Below are 25,017 nucleotides of genomic sequence, written 5' to 3'. Positions count from 1 at the left end.
CGCTCAAAATTGGGCTATTATATTACTGGCTTTATTTTGTCATTTATTATATAATACAAATATGTGGAATTCTTAGATACAAAACATCTGGAAATAAGATAGAAAATAGAAAGCGGGGGAGGGATTTTCTGTGCCCAGGCAGTTTGGGAGGGGGGGCAGGAGAACCAGAGCTTCTTCCCACCCCCAGCCACAACTGTATGTGACCTAGGTGGGAGGGGACAGAAGAAGGAATGGCTACTCAGTTGGGGGGGCATCAAGTGTGATGTGCGCCCCCCCCCATGAAATGGCACCAGGCTCGCCAGCTCCATCGCTGCCTGGTGGGAGCGGGGTTTGCCACAGCCCCCAAACGGCAGAAATGTGGCTGGATTATTCTTCAACTGAACCTGCAGTCCAACATCTAGTTTTCTTGGGGGGGGGAGAGGCAGTCCAGCTCCATCATATTTCATCTCTCCCCCCCTCATGTCCAGCTTTCTGCATCCCTGCAGCTGCAGAGCCAAAATCCCCCCCCCACTCCCTCTCCCAACATCCACACTTTTCCTGCAGCACAACCCGGGTGTGTGGTTGTTTGTGTTTTTGTTGTTGTTGCTGCAACCACATTTTGAAATTGTTCAGTTCCATTACTGGAATTTGACTTTGAGGCACGGTTAAAAAATAAAAAATAAATTAACATGATTCCCTTGCTGAATTCAATATAAATTTGACATCCTAAGGGCTTTTATCCTTCCCCCATTCCAAAATAAAATCCAGCGGAGATCAAATTATTTAGGGGGGCAGGGAAGGAAGGAAGGTAGGAAACCCACAAGCGCACCCCACCCCCAACCAATTTTATCCACGTCATTGTCGATCGGGCAGATTTCTAAAATCAGCAGCTTCGAAGTGGGGGTGTCCGTCGCTTCGCCCCACAGATTCCCTGTAATCCGAGCGCCATTCGTAGCTGGGAATGTCGTTTAAAATCATCGGAAGTTTCCACCAGACAAAAGTGAGTTAAAACCGTTTGCTTGGGCACGATCCACTCGAAACATTGTGCCAGATGAGATTGCATCCCACCCACCCCCTGCAATGCACAGAAGCCTACTAAGCAGTTAGGGAGGAAGAAGCAACATTTCCTCCCCCGCCCCCACTCCAGCCACTGTAGGGCCTTAAGGGGCCTTGACTTCCACCTGAGCACCACCCAAAATGGGTCACAACTCTGCCCCTGCCCAAGAAGGCTTCTGCTTCAGGGCATTTGCTCCCACCGGGCTGCAAGGAGAGAGGTTTAATGTGCTCAGATAGCTGGGGAACTCCCTGCCGCAGGGATTCGAGCCCTCCAAAGAATGACTCTGTCGCTTGCAAGGTGCTGCCTGAGGAATGGATTATATAGGGGGGTAGGGGGGGGGCTCTGCAGAAGGGAGCAGGGTCGGGAGAAGCCAGGGAAGAGAGTCTTTGGGCTACTCAACCAAACGGAAAGGGGGGGGGAAGGAAGCACAGAGAGAGGCAGCGCCAGGCCAGCTGGATCCACCGTCGCCCCAAATGCCCAGGGGCAAACACTCTGGACGTTATGGCAAGAGAAGGGCCCCTGTGCACCTGCACCTCAGCCCCCTCTTTTGTTTCCTCTGGGGAGGAAGAGAGAAATAAACTGAGCCCCCCAACCAGACAAGGAGGGACATCCCACCAGAGCCGCTAGAAGCAACAAAAAGCCAACAGGGGGCTCCCCCAAAACCCGGGACATTGGCGATGCCAGCCCCTGGAGAGTCCGAGAACGTTGACTACCCCCCACCCCAACCTGCAGGCGGGACTCTGTGACGGGGAAGGGCTCGGAAAGGAGAGCAGGGCGCCCCCCCTCCGGCAGTCCAAGTTGCTAAAACGTGGCGGTCACAGCTCGATCTCGAAGGTTTTCTGCTGGTCGCCGGAGAAGGGGTTCGGGGCGACGGAAGAAGCTCGGGACTCCAGCGCTGCCCACTGGGCTTCAAAGGGGTCTGTGGGGGGGTCCTGGCGGGGGGCAGGAGGCGCTGGCAGGCTCTGCTCAGGGGGCCAGGAGCCGCCGTTGGGTCTGGGCCGGGCTGGGCCCAGCAGGTTCTGCGGGAAAGGGCTGGCCTTGGCCCCCAAGTTTGTGGCGGGCGCCTGCGTGGCAGAGCAGAAAGCGTTGGCCACCATCTGGGAGGGGGTGATGCCCACCACGGGCAAGCTGGGCGCAGCGGCGGCAGCAGCGTAGGGCATCCCCGGGGGGTAGGGCATGCCCATGGGGAGGAAAGCCGGCGCCATCTGAGGAGGGGGCGGCACAAACATGCCCAGAGGCGGGGGGCCCACGTCGTAGCTCAGGGGGAAAGTGGGCAGCGGAGGGGGCAGCGCCATGGGCACCTGCTGCTGCTGCTGCTGCTGCTGTTGTTGGGCCTTCGCAGCCTTGGCCACTTCCTGCAGCCAGCGCTCGGCTTCTGAGGGTGTCCGTTTGTGGCCCGGCTGGAACGGGGGGGTGACGGGGGCTCCGGCAGAGGGACCTGCAGAGGGCAAGAGGGAGAAGAGAAAAGCAGCTCAGTCCAGGAGGAGGAGGGGAGAGGAGTCGTCGTAGGGTTGGGGGGGAGGGTTCCCCAGGGTTCATCTAGCCCAACCCCCTGCCAGGCAGGAATCTCCAAGGAAGATGACCGCCCAACCTCCACTTTAAAAACTCCAAGGAAGCTGAAGTTCGGTCGCACATCTCCTTTCTGCCGAGCGTGGTGTTGACACTGAACTGGAGAGTGCCTGGCTTGTGTTTAGCTGGTGTATAATGAGCTGTCGGATATTCTCCGCTCTCAAACGGAGCAAGTGCCTTTCAACATGTGAGAAAAGCTATTTGGTTGCAAATCTCCATTTTGAAAAAGGGCTGCCTTTGGTCCAGTGCTTTCCCAAACTTGGGCGTCCGGCTGTTTTTGGACTACAACTCCCATCATCCCTAGCTAGCAAGACCACCGGTCAGGGATGATGGGAACCGTAGTCCGAAAACAGCAGGACACTCAAGTTTGGGAAGCCCTGCTTTAGTCTTCCATTCCCAGCCAGCGTGGAAGGAAGGAGAAACAACTCTCCTGAAAAACAGCTCCAGGCTAATGGAGACTGTGAGGAGAGAGAGAGACCTTCAATTCCAAGTCTGTTTTGAACTATACAATATTTCTAAGAAGATGCTGAGCGTATGTTTGGATAAGCTTCTCTCTTATGGAATTATCCGGATGTATCTTTGATGCTGTTGTCCAGTTTTGAAGAAAGTTCTACAAGTAAAGTTTTGAACAAACTGATGGGTCTGGGCCAGGCATAGGCAAACTCCAGCCCTCCAGATGTTTGGGACTACAATTCCCATCATCCCTGACCACTGGTCCTGTTAACTAGGGATGATGGGAATTGTAGTCCCAAACATCTGGAGGGCCGGAGTTTGCCTATGCCTGGTCTGGGCAATGTTACATCCCAAAAGGACTCCGTTTTTATGCATCCGTGCTGCAAACTATTAATACCTGCAATACTTTCTTGCAACTTGAAGCCAGAGGATAGCATCCGTCCCTTCCCCAAAGTGGGAGAAAACAAGTTTGTTCCCTCTTCTGTTTGACAGCCTTTGAGATATTTGAAGATGGCTCTCGTATCTCCTCTCAGCCTCCCCTTTCCCAAGCTAAGCATGCCCAACTCCTTCAAACGTTCCTCATCAGGCTTCGTTTCCAGGTCCTTGATCACCCCCCCTTTGCACACCTTCCAGCTTGTCAATATCCTTAAATTGTGGTACCCAGAAATGGACACAGTATTCCAGGTAAGGTCTGACCAACATAGAAGAGAGTGGAACTCTGTTGGGCAGAGGCCTTTTGGGGGAGGGACGGTGGCAACATACCTGTGCTGCCCCCTTCCATGGGCATTGCGGCTGCCGTGGGTCCAGGGGTGCCATTAAGCGGGGTGCCATTGGCGGGCTCCCCGGCCGGCTGGGTGAGCGAGGAGTCGATCTGGCTGCAGAGGGCAGTGATGCTGTCGGAATCGCCGTTGGGAGTTGAGTCGAGCTCAGTGACTGGCGGGAGGGAGAGAGGGCAGGAGGGATTTCAGAAGGGGCTGCACCCCAAAAGCAGCTTGCGCCCCGCATTTCCCAACTAGCATCCCCATCAAGAGCCCCCCCCCGGCAACACACACAAACCCTGGACCTCAGTCTCCCTACATGTTTGGTGCATGTTTTAAGTCTTAACTTTTTGTATGTTTTCAATTACGGCTGTCAGAAAAAAATTCAAATTGATAATTGTATCACTTTTTGTAAACCGTGCTGAGGTTATCTTTCTACCATCAAGCGGTGCATACCTTTTATGAAAGAAAGAAAGCAAATTCATGCCTGCTTTTTTTTTGCCAAGACAGCTTAAAGGTATATATATATAAAAACAAGATAGAAAAAGCTTAAAACATAGATCACCATTAAAAAGGAATTGAAAACTAACAGAATTAAAACAATATAAATTTTAAATATCTGTTAAAAATGCAGATTATAAGAGCAATAAAAATATCTCAGCACCCTTTCCTTAAAAAAACAGGCAGTTCCTAAATCCCTGTTGGAATAAAAAGGACTTCACCTGCCAGCAGAAAGACAGCAAGACAGCAAGAATAAATGAGAAATGCTACTAAGGAGATTATATATATATATATATATATATATATATATATATATATATATAGTATAAATTAATGGAGATGTATTGTCAAAAGAATTGGTCTTATGTGTGACACAGGCAGCTCAAATAGTCATTGCAGCTCTTTGGAAAACACTGGACATTTAGGGCCATTTGCTCTGGAACAGAGAAAATTATGCATTCTTTGAGATTTCGACAGGGACTAGAACCTTCAGGTCCTTTTTATATTATTTGCCTTATTATACACATACAAGGGAAGCATCATTTTCAAGCCAGTCCTTCTCAAAAGCTTGGCAAATTGGGAACTAGACTGAATAGCACCCATATTCTTTACCGGAAAACATTTATTCTTGCTTTTGTCTTTCACAACCTGGACTTTATTTTAACCCCTGAGCAGCCGTACTCAGTTTACGTGCCTATTTTTTAGTTTGGTCCCCCCCCCCAATCTTTTAATTTTCTCTCTTTTTAAAACAAACAAAAAAATGTTTATCTGCCGTGAATCTTGCAAGTAATTATACCCCGAAGCGCGGGGGGGGGGGGGCAAGGCTAAGTTTCATCTGTCGTTATAACGGTTCCCTCTTCCTTTATATACGGCATGAAATGAAATAGAAAAGAATTATTTCCAAAAATAAAAAAAACCAACCAACAAGTGTTTTACACCTGCCCCACCCCCGGCATGGTTTATCCCTCCAGGGTAATCAGAGGGTAGACTGCCATGGCATGTGGAAGCTCCATTTAGGAAGCACATTTGAAAACCTCTATGGAATGACTCCCATGCACCCAAAGGGTCTCTCGAGGCACCCCCCCTTCAGCTCCCTCTGCCCCCCCGTTCCTCACCTGCGTCCCCCCTGCGCTGCAAGGTGGAGGGCAACTCGTTTAGCCGCAAAGAGAGTTGCCTCTTGAATGGAGAGTTCTTCTGGCTGAGGGTGGGGAAGCCCCGGAAGGAGCCTTGACGCACCAGCTGCTCCAGGGGCGCATGGCGGCGTGGGATGGCATGGGCGCCCCCCACCTCGGCCTTCTCCTCCGGAGATGTGGCCCCCTGCGGAGGGGAGGCGCTGCCCGGCTGGGCAGGAGCTGGGGAGGGGGGCGCAGGCACCGTCGCCGCTTCGGCTGAAGGGGGGGGAAGCAAAGATTTAGAGAAGTCCCCGGGGTGGAGGGCACCCGAACTCAGGACCTCACGCTTCTCCTGCAAAGGAGCCTTGGCACAGCTTTCCCTGGTTGCCACCTCCTTCCCCCGCCCCCCTGAAGTGCCCACATTTTGGGGTCTTGGGGAGGGGACCACCTTTTTACGATTTATGCATGGAAAGGAGAAAGTGGAGAGAGATTTTTATTCCCCTCCGTATCTCCTAAGACTGGAACTTGTGCCATGAAGCTGAAGGTTGGACAGATAAAAGAGAAGGCTTTTTCACCCAGGGCTGAGTTAAACTGCGGAACTCCCTCCCACAGGAGGCAGGGATGGCTTTGAAAGGGGACTGGAGGAGGTCACAGAGGAGGAGATGCCCATCGAGGGCTCTGCTCTGCTTCCACAGTTGGAGGCAGTAAATGCTTCTGAATGCCAATTGCTGGGAACCAAAGGAGGGGAGAGGGCTCTTGTGTTCGAATCCTGCTTGCAATGTGGGAGCAGGAGACTGGATTCAATGGGACATGGGCCTGATCAAGCAAGCAAGGCTCTTCTGATGCTCTTATGGAACCTCCAGCTCCAGAGGGAGTCTGGATTCCTCGGGGTATGATGATGCTGGACTAGATGTGCCCCCCATTGGCCTGATCCTGGTCTTCTCCTCAGCACCCAAAGACCGGGGTTTTACCTTTCTTCCTGTCCTGCGGGGGCCTTGCTCCCGACGGTCGGCTTGCAGAGGCCGGGGGTCCTGGCAGGCGAAAGGAGCCTTCGCGGGCGAAGCTGGTGCGGGTGGCGTCAAAGGAGGCTGTGACGCCACACTCCTTCTCCCGCTTCTGCTTGCGCTCCAGGCAAGCGGCAAAGGCACATCCCACGGCGTGGCTCAAGCGCTCTCCCTGCGAGGGGAAGAGGCAGATGAAGCTGTCAGTGCAGCCCAGAGGGAAGGCGGGGGGCGGCCCTCACATCGACTGAGGAGGAAGGCGCGCACCGCGTACCACACCAAATGCCTGTGGAACTCCCTGCTACAAGATGCAGCGACAGCCGCTCACTTAAGATGCCTTTGGGAAAGGGCTAGGCAGATTTATGGGATGTTTGCTGAAGAACACTTGCCCCCCTCCTTATTTATTCCCCACAACAACCCTGTGAGGTAGGTTGGGATGAGAGAGATGGGGACTCTCTTAAGAGAAGGGCTGAGTTGAAGGCTTTAAATCTGATCCTTTTCACCAAACGACAAGAGGGGCCTCGCAGAGGGAGGGGACCCCACGGCATCCACACAGCTCTAGGGTTGCCCTCGGAGAGCAGGTAACTTTGGGGTGCCAGGGGGCAGCGAAGGGATTCTTCAGGCTTTGTCCGCTGCAGGAGGACATCCAGAACAGCATCTATGGTTCTGACGGTGCCGGTCAGGGGGAGAGTGGCAGTGGTAGTGCAGTGGTTAGAGTGACTGAGTGACTTGGGGGCCGGTCCCTGCCTCTTGGGCTGACCTACATCACAGGGTTGCTGTGGGGATTAAATGAGGAAGGGAGAGAACCATGTACATTTATTATTAATTATTGTGATTATTAATTATTATTATTATTTATTATTATTATTATTATTATTATTATTATTATTATTATTATTATTGCTGGTGCTGCTGCAGGAAGCTGCATTAGATGACACTTGGGGTCCCTCCCAGCTCCCCAATCCTATGATTCCGTGATTATTATTATTTATTAAGTTTATATTTTGCCCTTCATCCAAGGACCACAGGGCAAGTTCACAACCTAAGAATGCAAAGTGAGAACACAAAACACATAATAAAGCGAGAACTAAAGCAAACCACACCATGAGCCCCATGGAGGAAAGGGTGTGGGGTACCGATGCAATAAAATCAGAAACCGTTAAGCGCTCCATATGCACAGGTGTGCAAAGTCTGTGTGCCCCCCTCCGTCTGCCCGATGCCCCCCTGGTGCCACCCACCGAGTCCTTCAGCGCCAGGAAGCAATGGCAGATCCAGCGCCGTGTGGTTCCGTCCCGGCAGATGTAGGAGAAGGCCTTGTCGAAGTTGCGGTCTGGGGCGCAGAAGGAGACCTTCTCAATCGTCTGGTCCACGATCAGATCCTGGCGGGAGGGAAAGGGAAAGGGCAGCCGTGACACTGCAGAAGGGAGCGTTTGCATGCTGCTCCGTGGGGAGCGGAAGCTGCTCTCTGTGCATGCTCAGAGGTTGCTCTTCCCCAAGGCAAAAGCCCCTCCATGTCGCCGCTGTGAAGCTGGAGCGCAAGGAGCCCTTGGGCCAGCGGAAGGCAGTTTCCGGGGCTCCGCCGCGGCTCTCCCGGGAAGCCACAAAGAGCATTACTCGAACCCAGAACCTTCCGTATCCAGAGCAGGTGCTCTGCTGCTTAGCCACAGCAACTTCGTACCTTGGTTTTGTCGTCCACAACTCTCAGGCCATCTGCCGAGACCCAAAGCACGGACTTCACCGATTTGCGGCCGCTCTGTTGGGAGGGGAGCAACAAGAGGGAGGGCAGGAAAGTTAACAGAACTCCACCTCGCCAGCCTTGCTAGAGCCCCTCGGGCTCTCTGCTTTTATTTCGGGAGGAGAGAATGCATTTCTTTGCTTCTGCCCTCCTGGGTTTCGGAGATGGCACCAGTTGTTGCCCACTGGCTGCAACCATGCCGCTGCGCCCAACCGGGGGTCACAATCTCCACCCACCCACAAATTTGTTCTGGACGACAATTCCCTGCAGCTTCGGCCAAAGGGAAGAGTGGTTGCAGAGAAGCCAAATATCCGATGCGGCTGTCGGCTATTGTTTCTGGGCACCTGCACCAATCAGAAAGCTGTGCCTTGGTTTTTGGACATTTCAGAAATCAAATGGCCTTCCAGAACTGATTAAGTTTGCTATTTATTTTGTGCTTTTGTTTTCGAAGCTTTTGCGATCCATTTGTTTTTGTGACTGTGTGGAACCCAGCTCAGCTACTGATCGATTTTGACTGCGGAAATCAGTGCAGGTAAGGAAATAATAATGATTTTAATTTTTATCATCTACAATACTGTCTTGTTTATTTTATAGTACAGTAGATTGATTATTGCTTTCATTTTATGGATCAATGGTCTCGTTAAGACAGTAAAATGCATATTAAATTGCTGTTTTAGGGGTTGTTTTTAAAAGTTTGGGACAGATTAATCCGTTTTGCATTACTTTCCATGGGAAAGCGCACCTTGGTTTTGGAACCCTTTGGTTTTGGAACGGACTGCCAAAATGGATTAAGTTTGAGAACCAAGGTACCACTGTACATTTATGGGGGGAGAGTCAGAGAGGGAGAGGGAGAAAGGGTTAGAAACAGAACGGAGGCATTAAAACACAAAGGACTGGGTTTAAAAAGAAGTTGGTTGGCTTGACTCTGCTTAGATCTTAACGAAGAAGACACCTCCCAATTTAAAAACTGCTCCACTTTTTAAAATTAAAATACAGTAAAATGCTTGTTGCTTTGTTATTACTTTTAAAAAGCTGCAGAGGGCAGCAGAGGCCTCACACCACCATCACTCTCAGGGTGGTCCCTCCTGCCGCTGCCTACATAACCCCCAACCTCTCTCTCCCTTCTTCAAGAATACTATGGATTTCATCCTGTGGGATTTTATCAATTTACTGTGTTTACACCCCACCTTTTCCTCCAAGGAGCTCAAGGCAGCAGACATGGTCCTCCCCGTCCTCATCTAATCCCCACAACCACCCTGGGAGGAAGGTTAGTCTGAGAGGCACGGACTGGACTCCCAAGGTCACCCCCAGTGAGCTTCATGGCCCAGTGGGGGATTCGAACCCTGGTCTCCCAGGTCTTTGTCTGACACTAACCACTACGCAACGCTGCCTCTACATTTTGGAAGATTTAACTAACGCAAATGGTTAAAGCTCATCTGCTCAACTCACTCTGGTTTCTTTAGCTCTGCATTAATCGTTTCGATGAACGGCTTTTGAGGTTTTCTGATATTTCAAACGACTAAGACTGTATTGAATTGCAAAAATCATTTCAATGAATCGGTTGCTGTTTGCTGTATTTATATGTTACTGATAGCACAGTGATTGCAATGTTGGCTGTTTTTTTTCCAATGCTTTTGTGATCATTGGGAGCCACTCTGAGCTCAAGATTTGTTGCTGGAAAAGTAGGATAGAAATATAAAATCAGAGCAAAATTCAACCTTCTAATTAATGGGGGCATAGAAGTCTCCCCATCCATGCCCAACTCTCCGTCCAGAATGACAAGGAGGGCAAACTCTGCTTTCTAGATAGAAGACTTCAAATCGCAAAAATTAAAAACATGCAACGAGCTAATTTTTAAAGATTCTCCCCGTCTCCCTGCTTTTTTAAATTTCCCTTTTGACCATCTGCTTTATGACGCTGAGTCATTTGGCAACCCCGTTAGGCAACTGCACAGATCTGCTGTGACCCTTTCGGTGCAAATGGTCCAGGTCCTGCTTCCCAGGCTTCCGAGGTCAGTGACCCACCCCACCTCCCGCCACGAAACACACATGAGCCATTCCCCACATTGCAGGGGGTTGGACTAGAGGACCTTTGGGGGTCCCTTCCAACTCCACGATTCCGCATCCCAGGGCAGAGAGGCCCTCCTGGAGCAGCCAGCCCCCGGGCCTCTTCTCTGCTCCCTCCCCATGCGTTTCCTGGAGAGTGACAGAGGCAGCAGAGACCCAGCCGCACCCACCCACCCGGCGAGGACCCCCCCCCCAGCAACTCACCGCTTTCAGCTTCTTCACGGCTTCTTCGCAAACGTGCATTCCCCGAGACTCCGCTACTTCGGCATGACCCAGGTACTACAGGGGCAAGGAAAGACTCAGGACAAGGGCCGGGGACAAGGTGTCGCTATTAGGGTATAAACCCTTTTAAACTTGGGAACAGTTCGCCCGCGAAATCGTCTCCCCCCACATGCAAGCCCTCGTATCGGCGGAACTGGCCTTGTTGAGGGGCCACATGAAACCTGCTCCCATGTTTCTAAGAAACCCATCTTCTCGTCTGGTGGAACCTACACTTTGGAACTGCCTGCCACTTGATAACAAGCTGCCTAGAGCGGCTAGGGCAACCCAGTCAGATGAGCGGGGTGCTAATAAACCAACAAACAAACCAACAAAACAATCATCATAATAATACCAGCAGTGCCTTTACTGTACTCCTTTCAGCATCTGCTTAAACCCATTTTTGTTTAGACAACCTGCCCAGGTTGGCGAGAGCTTCAACCTGCTTTTTGTCTAAGGGTATTTAAAACTTTTCAAAAGTCTTAAATTGCTATTCATCCTTCTTACTGATAATTCTATCGCTTTATCCTTTTCTTTTCTTTTTGTGATCCGCCCCGTTTTTTCAAAACAATCAAGCAGTGTAAAAATTTATGAAATAAATAAAGAAGCAAGGCTTTTGCTTCCTGCTCCAAACACACACACCCTGGTCAAAGGCCAAGAAGACAGACGTGAGCACTCTGCACATGCTCAGAGGCACACTTCTTTATATTCTCCTCCCCAAGCGTGCGCGCATGCACACACACACACACACATGATCCTAGAGCAGAGTCCAGGTGGCTGGACTCACCTCCCTGACCATCACTCAGGGTCACCACTGATATATCCATTTCACAGATAGGAACGACGCTGTGTCTGACCGACAGTTTGGGCAGCTGCTCTCGGGAAATCCTGGGCTGAGCTGGGATCCGGACCCGACAAAGCAATGAAAGATCCCCAAGGGACCTGAAACCATTCCAGGACCAGGAAAGGTTGGCCACAAAAGTTCATGCACAGGTTTCTTCAAGGCTGGACTGCCACAGCACCCTCTCTGTGGGGCTTCCCTTGCGCCTGATCTAGAAGCTGCAGGCAGTGCAGAATACTTCAGCAAGATTGCTGGCGGAAGCAAGTCCCTGTCACCAGCGTCAAAGCATTGCTGCCCAGAGATCCACGCTGGTTCCTGAGTGTGGCAGCGCAGCCCTGTGGAACTCCCTGCCTCTTGATATCAGGGAGGCGCCTTTGCCATACAATTTGCAGCGCTTGGCAAAAAACAAACAAACCATTTCCGCTTGGGAAAAGGCTTCCCTTGACTTGTACAAGTTTTAATCCGTTTTCCATTCATTGCCCCATTTTACCTTTCGAATATTTCAAGGAGTTATTTGTACGGATCGCATCAGGCTTCCTGCAAACAGCTTTCGAGCTGCCGCCTTTAAAACAAGCGGTGTATATATCTCACAAAATAAGGTAAAATAAAGGCATCCCCCTCTTTCTGCTCCCTCCAACTCCCCCCCCCCCGCCCCTCACCAGACTCACCCGCACTGGGAAACTACAACGCCCCTTCCGGACGGCTTCCTCATCGGCCTGCCACTGGTGGGGGCGACTGGCCTCCGGGACGTAGGCTGGCTTCTTCCGCCTCAGGCTCTGCCGCAGCTTGTTCATCGCTGACCCCCCTGGGCCTGCAAAGAGGGCAGGGAGGGGAAAGGTCGGGCTCAGCATCCCCGAGGACCCCAAAGGAGAGAGGGAGGCAGGACTCACAACATGGAGGGCTGCCACAACCCCAGAATGCAGCTCACCAAAATATTAGGAGACACGGCAGTCTCTGGCATAGCAAGGGATAATAACCCCATGGGTCCCTTCCCCCCGCCCCGCCCCCCGTCTCACGGGCAGATGGGAGGTGAGGGGTGGGTGGACCCACCTACCCGGCTGCCGTCTCTAAGCCAACAAGGAATATCCTACATGCTCAAGGAGGAAGAATGAGCAGGAATTGATTGAAACACAGCAATGTGGGGTTCTCCCCCCCCCCCCGCCCTTTTGGCAAGGATTTACTGGGAGGCGAATCTCCAGAAAATTTCACATCCCCAAGATCAAAGGAGCATCGGGAAACAGGGAGGAGGAGGCCGGGGCTTTTATAACCATCTCTGAGCATGCGCCCCCCACCCTTGATCTTGCCCTGTCTGATTTAACTGGGACGCCTCAATCACAGGCAGAGGAAAGAAAAAAGCACCACACACACACACACACACACACACACACACACACACACACACACAGTCCTTGCAGCCCAGACAGGAGCTGCTAGGGGGAGATCTAGGACCCCCAGAGATGCACAGACAGAGGCCAGAGACGATTAGAAACTCAGGTATATATGCCAGGTGCCAAAGTGGCTTCTTAAATCAGGGTTTCCAGTCGCCAAAACGGAATGGTAGCCAGGCGCAAAATGTGCCCGGAAAATTTCGAACACTGGTGGAAAGGCACTTCCCGCGTGCTCAGGAGCAGTCTCACAAGGCAAAGTCCTGCCACAGTCGAGCATTAAACCTGCAAATGGTACAACACAGCAGGGCCCCCCACCCACCTACTCCTTTGCAGGGGGAGGGAAAAAGGGTTGCCCCTTTTCCTCCTGGAGGGGGCTCTGCTGCCCTGGCTGCACATTTCTGCCTGCAAGCAAGGTTGCTAAGCGCACAGGAGCCCCACCAAAGTGGGGAAGTCTTTGGAACGAAAGGGGCTGGGTGTCACCAGCTGCTCCCCCCCCAGCCCAAGGCCAGGAGGTCAAAGCTACTTAGCCACCCCCTGGGGTGGATCGAGGGTAGGATTTCTTGTGGGGGGGGAGAGGCTGTGAAGCCAAAAAGAGCCATCACTCAGGAGTTGAGCAAGAGGCCTTGGACAGAAGGACAGCTGAATCAGGCCCAAGGAAGCTCCTCTGGCCCAGCAACCTCTTCTCCCAGGGGCCTCAAAGGGAAACCCACACTCAGGATCCAAGCACAAGAGTTCTCTCCCCTCCTACGGTTCCCAGCAATTCATCGTTCCATGAATTTGTCTAGTCCTATTTTAAAGCGACCCATGTTGGCGGCCATCTCTGCCTCCTGCGGCAGGGAGTTCCACAGTTTGCACTGCGTGGAGAAGGAGAGAGGGAGAGTAACTTTGCTCTCTCCCTTTTCTCTTACTTGCTTTTTCCTCCGAGCGCTGCAGCATTCCCTGATCTCGGCCGGCTCGAGACGTCGGAGCATTGCTGCAGCCTGGAGGATCCCCAAATCCAGTGGGGTTGGAGCTCCCGTTTAGAATGATAGAATCCTAGAGCTGGAAGGGGCGCCATGGGTCATCTAGTCCAAACCCCTGCAATGAAGGAAAATGCACCCACACGGGGATCAAACCCATGACCTGTGCATTTTCACCAACTCCGCTAACTGCCAAGGCTCCTTCCCAGGTCATTGAATTGTGGAGTCAGAAGGTGGTCTCGCCATCTAGCAGGAATCCCAGCGAATGATTATTCACAGAATCATAGAATTGCAGAGTTGAAAGGGACCGGGGGGGGGGTGTCATCCAGTCCAACCCCCACAGCAGAGGAAAACCACGGATCCTCACTCTTACTCTTGAGCTGCAGAGGAAGTTTGCAGAGACCCCTTTGCCTGCTGCACCAGCCTCTCTGCAGCTTGTAGATACCTCCCTCCCTCCCTCCCCGCCGCCCCATGGCTCCTCTCATCTCACAGATGGCCCCAGCCAGCTGTTAAAGGCACCCCCCCCCCCCCCGCCAAAAGAGCCAGCGCAGACGAGGACAACAGAAGAGGACAAGCAGGAGTGCGGGGAGCTGAGTGTTCTCTTTTTTTGTGACGCGTGTGCCCCACACAATGGCCACAAAGCTAATCTTTCCCCCCCCCCAACCCCCACCAGACAGCCGGCTGCAGAGAGAGACAAAAAGGGTACAGACACTGGGCTGGTACAGCCCCCCCCCGCCGTAACTCTGACCCCACTTGTGCAGATGGGGGGGAGGGGGCGTCGAGGAGCGGAGAAATTGAATGGAGACCCCCAAGGAGATTCTACGGGGAATGGGGAGGGGGGCTGGTTTAAAGGCAGTCCCCCCAACCCCCTCTCTTTTTGCAAAGTCAAACTTTCCCTTGCAACAGCTGCACCAGACCTGTTTGAAACAAAGGAGCATCCTGCAGGGGCCCCCCACCCACCCACCAACCCGTTGTCGGGCAAGGCAGCTGCCCCTGAATGGGTTTGGGGAGCCAACAGCTGTGTGTGTGTCCTGACAAGCCCCCTCCCCGGTTTCTTTGCCCCCATCCCAGTGCCTGGTCCAAGCACACCAGCTGTACTGGGGCTGGGCAAACATTTGGCCAAAAGGCAGAGGAGGGAGGGGGAAATGTTGGGATTGTTTCCTCAGCTGCCACCAGCCGCTGGCTCAGCAGATGGGAGCCAGTCCCAGACAAGCAGAGAGGGTGGGCCGGGAGAGGGGGGGTCCTCAGATGCGCCCCCTCTAAAGGGGGGTGGAGAGAAGGTCTCCTCCTCCAGGGACCTTCAAGCCCAGCACAAAACCAAGGAGGGACGGGTGGTGGGGTGAGTCTCAGAGCTAGGAGCCTGGGCAGAGGCTAGAATGAGCTGTAATAGGTGCTGGGACTCAAGCTTGTGTCTTTTCAGGAGTCAACAGAAAGACTCAGAACTCTCTGCAGTGGGTCACGCACAAACCTCACCACCACCACTCACAAAGTAGTAGTAGTAGTAATAATAATTATACCCTGCCCATCTGGCTGGGTTTCCCCAGTCACTCTGGGCGGCTCCCAGCAGAATACTAAAAAAAGAATAAAACTTCAAACATGAAAAACTTCCCTAAACAGGGCTGCCTTCAGATGTCTTCTAAAAGTCAGATAGCTGTTTATTTCCTTGACATCTGCTGGGAGGGCGTTCCACAGGGCGGGCGCCACTACCGAGAAGGCCCTCTGCCTGGTTCCCCTGTAACCTCACTTCTCGCAATGAGGGAACCGCCAGAAGGCCCTCAGAGCTGGACCTCAGTGTCTGAGCCGGATGATGGGGGTGGAGATGCTCCTTCGGGTATACTGGCTCGAGGCCATTAGGGCTTTGAAGGTTAGCACCAACACTTTGAATTGTGCTCAGAAACGTATTGGGAGCCAATGAAGGTCTTTCAGGACTGGTGTTATATGGTCTCGGCGGCCACTCCTAGTCACCAGTCTAGCTGCCGCATTCTGGATTTATTGGAGTTTCCGGGTCACCTTCAAAGGTAGCCCCACATAGTGCACATGGCAGTAGTCCAAGCAGGAGATAACTAGAGCATGCACCAGTCTGACGAGACAGTCCATGGGCAGGTAGGGTCTCAGCCGGCGTACCAGATGGAGCTGGTAGACAGCTGCCCTGGACACAGAATTGACCTGTGCCTCCATGGACAGCTGTGAGTCCAAAATGACTCCCAGGCTGTGCACCTGGTCCTTCAGGGGCACAGTTACCCTGTTTAGGACCAGGGAGTCCTCCACACCTGCCCAGCACTCTGTCATTGCTTGCTGTTACGCTTCTTTGAGATTTAGCCGGTATCTCCTGGGGCCAAATCCTGGCATCTGGTGCTGCAGGAGTCCCAGGACAGATCCTTGCAGGTACAGGAAGGAGAGGTGACATACTTGAAAGACCCTCGCGGGGAGGAAGATGGAGCAAAGCTCGCTTTTTGTGGCTCCAGAGGGGAGGAGCCGAAACGATGGGTTCAAATTGCAAGAAATGAGATTCTGCCTAAACATTAGGAAGAGCTTTCTGGCAGCTTCCTGGGAGGCTTTCAAGTAGAGGTTGGACGACCACCTGTCAGGAATTCTTCCATTGCAATTCCTGCACTGCAGGGGGTTGGACTAGAGGACCCTTGGGGGCCCCTTCCAATTCTACTCCCCTATGATTGTGGAAGCAGATGCCCTTCCAAGCCAGGTCCAAAGGGACGCCTCCCCCCCCCACTTCCTGCATTTGGTACCTGCACCAGCTCCTTCCTCTGGCTGGCTTCCTGCCTGCCTCGTCCGCCCTGGCCCATTAATGGAACAGCTTTTATCGGCTTTCATGGCTTTCATCCTCTCTGCGCATCACTCAGCCTTCTAGGAGAAAGCAGGGGGGTGGAGAGGGAGAGAAGCACCATTATCCATGTCTCCGCTTGAGAGTTTTCCTGGAGACACAGATCAGCTAGGTCATAGAATCATAGAATCGTAGAGTTGGAAGAGACCACAAGGGCCATCCAACCCAACCCCCTGCCAAGCAGGAAACACCATCAAAGCATTCCTGACATATGGTTGTCAAGCCTCTGCTTAAAGACCTCCAAAGAAGGAGACTCCACCACACTCCTTGGCAGCAAATTCCACTGCCGAACAGCTCTTACTGTCAGGAAGTTCTTCCTAATGTTTAGGTGGAATCTTCTTTCTTGTAGCTTGAATCCATTGCTCCGTTTCCACTTCTCCGGAGCAGCAGAAAACAACCTTTATCCCTCCTCTATATGACATCCTTTTATATATTTGAACATGGCTATCATATCACCCCTTAACCTTCTCTTCTCCAGGATAAACATACCCAGCTCCCTAAGCCGTTCCTCATAAGGCATTGTTTCCAGGCCTTTGACCATTTTGGTTGCCCTCCTCTGGACACGTTCCAGCTTGTCAGTATCCTTCTTGAACTGTGGTGCCCAGAACTGGACACAGTAGTCCAGGTGAGGTCTGACCAGAGTGGAATACAGTGGTACTATTACTTCCCTTGATCTAGATGCTATACTCCTATTGATGCAGCCCAGAATTGCATTGGCTTTTTTAGCTGCTGCATCACACTGTTGACTCATGTCAAGTTTGTGGTCTACCAAGACTCCTAGATCCTTTTCACATGTACTGCTCTCAAGCCAGGTGTCGCCCATCCTGTATTTGTGCCTTTCAATTTTTTTTTGCCCAAGTGTAGTACTTGACATTTCTCCTTGTTAAAATTCATCTTGTTTGCTTTGGCCCAGGCTGCCAAGGGGCGGGAGACACTCAAGAGAGGCCTCTCCCACTCAGCTTCCTTATCCCATTGCAACACAACAACCTTGCAGTGCTGACAGTTGGTGTTGCCACCTCCCTCCCACTGACACAACAGTGTGAAGCTGCAGCAAAAAAGGCTAGTGCTATTCTAGGCTGCCTCAACAGAAGTCTACTGTCCAGATCAAGGGAAGCCATAGTGCCATTCTATTCCACCTTGGTCAGGCCCCACCTGGAATAAATACTGTGTCCAATTCTGGGCACCACAATTTAAGAAGGATGTTGACAAGCTGGAAGGTGTGCAGAGAAGGGCGACCAAGATGATCAAGGGTCTGGAAACCAAGCCTGATGAGGAATGGTCGAAGGAGCTGGGTATGTTTAGCCTGGAAGAGAGGAATATGAGAGCCATCTTCAAATATCTTAAGGGTTGTCACATGGAAGATGGAGCAAGCTTGTTTTCTCCTGCTCTGGAGGGTAGAACCCATGGCTTCAAGTTACAAGAAAGGGGATTCCAACTAAACATTCAGAAAAACTTCCTGACAGTAAGGGCTGTGGAACAGATTCCCACGAGAGGTGGTGGCCCCTCCTTCCTTGGAGGTTTTTAAGCAGAGGTTGGATGGCCACCTGTCATGGATGCTTTAGCTGAGATTCCTGCATTGCAGGGGATTGGACTAGATGACCCTTGGGTCCTTTCCAGCACTAAGATTCTGTGACTTTATAATTCATGCAGCCCAGGAGGGAGGGGACCTCGGCTGAAGCAAAGCCATTATTTTATAAAAAGCTCCGGAGCCAGTGCACTCAGCACCCCTTGGTCCAACCATACATCTGGGGGGGAAAGTGGCTTTCTTATCCCAGTCCAATATCAAAGCAACTTGCTCAGTTCCCTGGCAGACCCCCGCTTCTTAAGAAGAAAAAAACTTCTTAAAACCCAGGAACTCTGAGGCCAACTGTTTCCCTTTTGCGCTCCTTGAAGTGTAACGAGGTGGAGAAGGATCAACGCATGAAGCTTCCTTCTACAGAAACAGGCCATTGGTCCATGTAGCTCAATATTGCCTACCCTGACTTGCAGCAACAGGGTTTCAGACAAGGGAGCTTTCCCTGGCCGTACCTGGCAAGGCTGCTAGGTACTGAACCTGAGACCTTCTGTAGGCAGAGCAGCTGTTCTGTCTGAGCTGCTTCCCCTCTCAGCATCATCACCCTCTTGTGGGGGCAACGACCCGCCCCCACCCTCTAGATCCACACCTGGGATTTCCAGCCTTTGTCCACCAGACCAGAGACACTGCCTTGGGCAAAGGCCACAGCTCCCAGCTCCCTCGGTCAGGGATAGATTCCGGCTACCATCCACAGCAGCGCCAGTGAAGGGCAGAACCCTAGAACTGCAGAGATGGAAGGGACCAGGAGCGCCATCTAGCCCAACCCCCAGCCATGCAGGAATCTTTAGTCCAATGCGAGGCTTGAACCCACGACTGTGAGATTAAGAGTCTCATGCTCTGCCAACTGAGCCCCTCCACCGCTGTGGATCAGAGCAATCTCACACCCTGTTGGATCAAGGTGACTCGGTGGTGACTCTGGGCTGGCACAGACCAGCACCCCCACCCCCCTGCTACCTGGGCACCTCCCCACTCACCAGGGTCGTCACGCCTTACCCCAACCTGCCCCAGAAACGGTCTCTTGTCCCACCCACCCACGTCAAAGCCGATTGCTGGGGAGCGAAAGCAAAGCAGAAGTCTCCCTGCCACCCACGGAGACCTGGAGAGTCATCGCCTCTGAGCCACTTAGAGCCATCACAGCCCCCAGGGAACAGCAGCAGGGTTTCTGGAGCCAAGCTGAGTCAGGTGGAAGAGGGCGGCAGAGCCTCCATCCAGGCAAGACACAGGCCCTATGGCAGGGAGATTCTCTCCCATACGAGACCCCCAGTCAGGACAAGGTGGGGGAGAGCCCCCACTCCTCTTTCAGGAGGATGACATAGGGAGTCAGCCCCAGACTTGACCCAGTGTGCAAGATCTGTGGGACTCCCACCCAGCCTGGCACACCAAAGGCTGCCCATTACAGGAAACCTCTCCTCCCCCATCATGGAAGTGGGTGGGTGGGGGCTGCAAATAAAGAAAGGAACAGCCAAATGGAACGAGGCGGGGGGGGGGGGAGAGAGGGATTCCCCGAGGGAAAACGGTTGCAGAATTTGGGGTTGTTGGGTTTAGGGGGAAATTGAGGAAGAAGCAACACAATAGACGTTTAGAAAGTCCTTCTCCACGCATCACAGGGTTAAACTGTGGAACTCCTTCCCACAGGAGGAAGTGATGGCCACAAACAAACTATATGGCTTTAAAAGAGGATAAGACCAATTCATGGAAGGGGAGGCGGCGATTGATGGCTATTACCCACCATGGCTGTGCTCTGCCTCCACAGCCAGAGGAAGCAATACTTCTGAATACTAGTTGCTGGAATGCACAGGAAGGCCGAGCGCTTCCGTGCTCAATTCCTGCTTGCGGGTTTCCCAAAAGGGGCAGCTGGCTGGCGCCCCCTCCCCCGGTGAGAACAGGACACTGGACGGTTCTGTATGGCCTGATCCAACAGGCTTCTAAAGGGCCGTGCACCCAAAGGGAGAAGTCCTCATCACCCCGTCTGCAAAATGGGAACAAGAGTGACCAGCCCCTGTAGGGTTAGGGAGAGGACAATTCCCCCTCCCCAACTTCAAAAAATAATAATTGCAAAACAGATGCCCAATGACTCACACACACTGTCTGCCAAACTGGAACAGACTCCTCTTTCCCACCCGCCCACTGTGTCTGCTCCAAACAGACCCAGCAAATCTCAGGAGCCGGATTCCCCGCCCTTGTGCTGCTGCCTGGCCTGCCCGTACAACACCCCCCCCCCGGCAGAGAACCCAGGAATCCTAGCTCCCATCTCCCCTTGCGTCACCAGGGGAGACCCCAGGAGTCCTTCTGCGCTCCCCCTGCGGAGGAAAGCGGCAAAGAAACAGCAGCTGCGCCTCTCCGGAGCTAATTGGGCCTCCTTAATGGGCAGCAATAATTGCGGCTTATTTCCCAGTTTCCTGCCGCCGCCGGCTCCTCTGTCCATGGTCTGGGAAGCCATGAACTCAGCTGCCCTTCTGAGACCAGACATGGGAGGGGCAGGGAAACAATCCCCTGCCGCCTGGAAGAGGAGGGTCCCTGCCTCTGGCAGGATGATGTACACACAGCTGAGCCAAGCTCCTGGCCCTGCCAGAGCACAGGGAAGAGGACGGCCTCGCCACTGGAGAACCACAGCCAGTATCCACCCATCACAAGGTCAGGATTCCGAGTAACCTGAATGGCAAGTCTCAGATGTGCCCCCCCCCACAAACCCCATCAGCTGCCAACCAAGGCTGGGGGGTGTGTGTGTGTGCTTTCAGAACTGCCCCATAAGCTCCTATGCAGCTTTTGGCCCTCTGGCAAAAGGGCCTCTGGAAGCTCTTGCCATGGGGCCTTGGGCTGCTCCCATCTACTCAGAGTAGCTTCACAGGGTCGGAGCCATGATGATAAAAGGCCTCCCCACACCCCAAGGCCACATCTGGGACCTCCCTTAGACAAGCCCTGCCTGGATCCATTCTCTTTTCCTTTCCCAAACAGTAAGAGCATCTTTGCAATGAGGGAAAGTGTCTTCCCAGGGTGCTCCAAAGCAGCTCAGGAGCCCCCTTCATGTTCAGTGCCAGCCAGGGCTTGGTGGAGTACCTCTGGGCATGTGCAAAATGCCTCTCCCTCCCCGTTTGGGAAGAGGCCATAGCGAAGCAACTGAGTGCCTGAGTGCAGGACCCAGACTCAATGCCCAACATCACTTCCAAGTCAGGATGAGACTCTCCCTGCCCGGGATTCTTGAGGGGGCCGCTGCTGCCCAGGGCTGGGGTACCTGTGGAGACCAGTCCAGAAATTCCTGGATGCCACATCCATGGCCACACCGGGCTGGGGCTGGTGGGGGGCCATCGACCTCCGGAGAGGCAAAGGAACCCCTTTGCTCCTGCAGACAATGTTGATCTGGGTGTGACTCTGAACAAGGCAGTATCCTATGCTAATGCCTATAGGGAATGTACTCCTGGTCTATGGGGACATTCTCCCACAGGCAGGCCAGGCCTATTTTAAGAAACAGGCACTCGATGGTCCCAGGAATGTCACATCTCCAAGGTGGTCCACCTTTGGCATTGCCCAGGCATGACATGCCCAAGTAGGGCAGGATTCAGGCAATTTGCTCTGGCAGTTATGTCTTCCCCTCTCCATGGGGCAGAGGGATGCTGGGGGCGGGGGACTGATGGTGGCCTCCACTGGAACACCCCCAAACGCACACACCAACACCACCTTAGGGATATCCTGACAACCCCGAGAAGGCAGGGATCTACTGGATTATGACTATAGATTCCCCCTGGAGGAATCTAGAGCTATCCCCAACAAGGCCATCAGGGCAGGACTGAGCAGAAAATTATGCATGGCTCAGAGAAAGAAGAAAACCTTTTTTATCCCTCTCTCATAGGGCCAAAAGTTATGGACAGCCAGCAAAGCAGAAATGCTGGAAGATTCAGGACAGATTAAAAGAAGTCCTTCTTCAACGCAGGACAGAGTTAAACTGTGGAACTCCCTCCCACAAGAGGCAGGGATGGCCTCCCGCCTAGATGGCTTTAAAAGAGGACTGGACAAATTCATGGAGGAGGAAGAGAGGCCCCTCGATGGCTCGGCTCTGCCTCCACAGTCTGAGGCAGCAATGCTTCTGAATCCCAGTTGCTGGAAGCCACTGGAAGAGAGAAGACTCTTGGCCACTCTGATGACAGGATGCTGGACTAGACAGGCCCCCTTTGGCCTGATCCAGCAGGCTCGTCCTATATTCTAATGTGGGGAGCACCCCAAAAACACACACACGCAATGCAGCACAGCTGTCTGGCTGCATCTGGAAGTGAGCGACGCCAGAGAGTCTAAAATCACTGGTTGGGGTGGAATGGAGAGGCAGATTCTCAGAGAGTTTTTTTCTTCTCCTAAAAAGCAGCATGTTGAGTTGCAAGTGCCCCAGGAAGAACATCCTCCAAGCAGAGCCCAAGGAGATGTTTAGCAGAGAAAGGAAAAGAGCGCTGAATGTGCTCAGAGGCACTCTTGACGAGGGCTTGTCATTTCGCAAGGCTCTGCTTGAGAAGCCACTGAGCTCTCCAAATCCACTCCAAATCTCTCTTCCCCCTGGCTAAGATTTTACAGAAAAATGAGAGGAAGGCTGGAAGATTCCTTAAACCTAGCCAGGCCCCTGTTCCATATAAAGCAGTGTTGTCTACACCGACTCGCAGCAACGGCTCTCAAGGGTTTCAGGCAGGGCATTTCTTTTGACCCCCACCTCTAACATGAACATCCAAACCTGGGCTGGCCTTTAAGGAGAGATTGTCTCTGAGATGGGGAGGGGAGCGCCGAGGCTCAAACAGGAACATCTGGAAGTAAGACACTCTGAAGTCCCAGATGCACCAGGGTCGGTGGGCATTAGAAATTCACTTTGCACATGTTCAGAGGTGGCCATGCTCTTATCTTGCCATCTAACCTGAGGCACAACATTTTAAACCAAGCAGGTCCTGGGCACAGAGGGGCCTGGGACAGGATGACTTCAAAGCTTATCTTGAAAAAAAGCAAGTTGAAAAGCTGGAAAATAAAACCAGGGGTGGAGCTCTAGACTGGCCTCAAAATAGCCAAGGCAGAATCTCCCCAAGCCCTGGGCACCCAGCGGAAGAGGGCAGACTCTGCATTGGTGCTCTGCCCAGGGAATGCTGAAGCGTCATTAGCACCCAGACCCCTTTGCCCACTGCAAGGGCCGGGTGTGGCTCGCTGGGGGCCACCTGCTCTACACTGCAGATCCTTTCAAAAGTCAGGCCTTGGAGGGCAGAGGGAGCTCCCCACCCGAATCACATGCCTCCTCCGAATCCAGGGGCTGGGGTGGAGATCAGACCAAGATGCTCATTCTGCCAGGCGTGAAGCCAGGACTCACCCACCTTCTCGCACCGGGAGTCACCCGCCATCATCAACAGGCCCTGAAGACCTGGGGGGGGGACCCCAGAACCTCTTCCTTTAAATACATGCCTGCCAACAGGCTCCCAGCCGCATAGGATCCAGAATTAAAACAATCTGTTCCGCGACAGCCAAGAACAGAGAAATTGAGTGGCTCCACCCGATGCTACTAGCCATTTGGGGTGATGGAGGTCATTAATGCTCCCCAACTTAAGATTCATTGATTTTGACACCCCGCCAGCAAACCACCTCTTCCGTTACCCAACCTGTGCACTTCTCAAGGGGGGGAGAGCCCCCCCCCAATGTCCCCATGGGCCTTTTCCTGGCTTCCGCGGGGGGGATTCCATTCCGAATCTCTCTGGAACAACGGGGAGGGGACGGTCGGCGCTTGCAAGGTTTCCAGAAGGCCCCCTCCCCAAACGACTGGCCCTGCGCAATCCCTCTTAACCCCACCCACCCAGTTACGTCGATCCTGAAGTATTGGCGAGTGGGGAGCCCCATTCTTCCGTCCCCCGGCCCAGTACTGGGTGGGGCAACTGCTCTCAATCCCCTCCCCGAGCACCATGATCCCGCGAAGCCCGATCGGGGGGCCGGCGAGGCAGAAGGGGCTCAGCCCTGCCTAGCCGGGGGCGCCGCTGCCTGCGGACGGAAGGAGCGAACCCCGGAGGAGGCGGCGGTGGTGCGGGGGGGGCCCCAGAGAGATGCGATCCCTCCCCTCCGTCCGCTTTGATTTCCGAGCAAGGCTTTGGAGGGGGGAGCAAGAGGAGGGCCTGTGCCCTTCACAGCTGTCACTCGACGCGGGGTGGGGGGCGGAGGAAGGGAGTGAGAGAAGGGGCGCGGGAGAGGGATGCGGAAAAGCGGGGGCGGCGGGGATCCCCGGAAAGAGGCATCGCGGGAGGGGGCGTCGTTGGTGCGCAGAAAAAGAGGAGGGAGAGAGAAGGAGAGACTCCCCCCTCAGCCCCCCCCAATTCCATCCTTCGCTGCATCGCATCCCTGCCCGCTTCGCCTTACCCGGGTGCGGCGGGGCTCCGACGCCTCCTCCGCCGCCTCTTCCCGGCTCCGCATCCACGGTGAGCCCGGCGCGGGTCCTCCTCCTCCGCTGCTGCCGGTCTGGGCCGCCCCTCCCCGGCTGCTGCTGCTGCTCCTCCGCCAGCCCCCCGCCCGATCCTCCCGATCCGCCTCTTCTCTCGGCTGCGGACGCCCCGTCTCGTCTCACCGCTGCCTCGGCTCCTCCGCGCACGCGCCTTGAGCCCAGCTGGCCTTGGCCCCGCCCCATGGCTCTTCGATATGCAAATGAGGACGCGCCCCCTTTCCTCGCCGGCGTTCTTTTTTAGCCGCAAAACTCCGCCTCCCACGCCTCCGCTGATTTTTATTGGCTCCGCGTTCCTGAATATGCAAAAGAAAAACGTCGCCGCCGCGCTCGCGCTCTCTTCTTCCTTCCCTCCCCGCCCGGTGTTATTTACAAAGTTCTGCCGACACCACCCACCGAAGCAGGCTATTGGTCCGCGGGCGTACCCGCATGCAAATTAGCCCGTCCGCTCAGCCCGCCCACCTCGTCGTGATGCGACTATGCCTGCCT

The 25,017-nt window shown here is 53.6% G+C and overlaps 2 protein-coding genes across 3 annotated transcripts in view; one reads left to right on the top strand and one right to left on the bottom strand.

The window, feature by feature from the left end:
* The window catches only part of EGLN2 (egl-9 family hypoxia inducible factor 2), a 189,675-nt gene that overhangs the window by 34,688 nt on the left and 129,970 nt on the right, over nucleotides 1–25,017 (top strand). The window lies entirely within an intron of this gene.
* NUMBL (NUMB like endocytic adaptor protein) lies at nucleotides 17–24,629 on the bottom strand. Of its 2 annotated transcripts, none has more exons than XM_035120562.2 (9): nucleotides 24,450–24,629; nucleotides 11,999–12,141; nucleotides 10,436–10,510; nucleotides 8,109–8,183; nucleotides 7,669–7,809; nucleotides 6,401–6,605; nucleotides 5,433–5,705; nucleotides 3,821–3,991; nucleotides 17–2,474 (listed from the first exon to the last, which is right to left on the bottom strand). In XM_035120562.2, the coding sequence occupies exons 2-9, from the start codon at nucleotides 12,122–12,124 to the stop codon at nucleotides 1,852–1,854; spliced, it is 1,689 nt and encodes a 562-aa protein (XP_034976453.2). In that variant the 5' UTR covers nucleotides 12,125–12,141; nucleotides 24,450–24,629; the 3' UTR covers nucleotides 17–1,851. The 2 variants fall into 2 exon arrangements, with proteins under 2 accessions (XP_034976453.2, XP_060131485.1); XM_060275502.1 differs by lacking the exon at nucleotides 24,450–24,629 and adding an exon at nucleotides 16,422–16,809.

The sequence above is a fragment of the Zootoca vivipara genome, chromosome 6, assembly GCF_963506605.1.
Source record: "Zootoca vivipara chromosome 6, rZooViv1.1, whole genome shotgun sequence".
NCBI lineage: Eukaryota > Metazoa > Chordata > Lepidosauria > Squamata > Lacertidae > Zootoca > Zootoca vivipara.
The sequence above is the reverse complement of the archived record's forward strand: the minus strand, read 5'-3'. Positions and strand labels throughout refer to the sequence as shown.

Coding starts and splice junctions, on each gene's coding strand:
- NUMBL (XM_060275502.1), bottom strand. CDS start 16,515: ATGAAAGCCATGAAAGCCGATAAAAGCTGTTCCATTAATGGGCCAGGG. Junction 8,184..10,435: donor CCGTGAAGAAGCTGAAAGCG/GTGAGTTGCTGG, acceptor CCCTCCCAACAG/AGCGGCCGCAAATCGGTGAA. Junction 5,706..6,400: donor CCCGCAGGACAGGAAGAAAG/GTAAAACCCCGG, acceptor CCCCCCCTTCAG/CCGAAGCGGCGACGGTGCCT.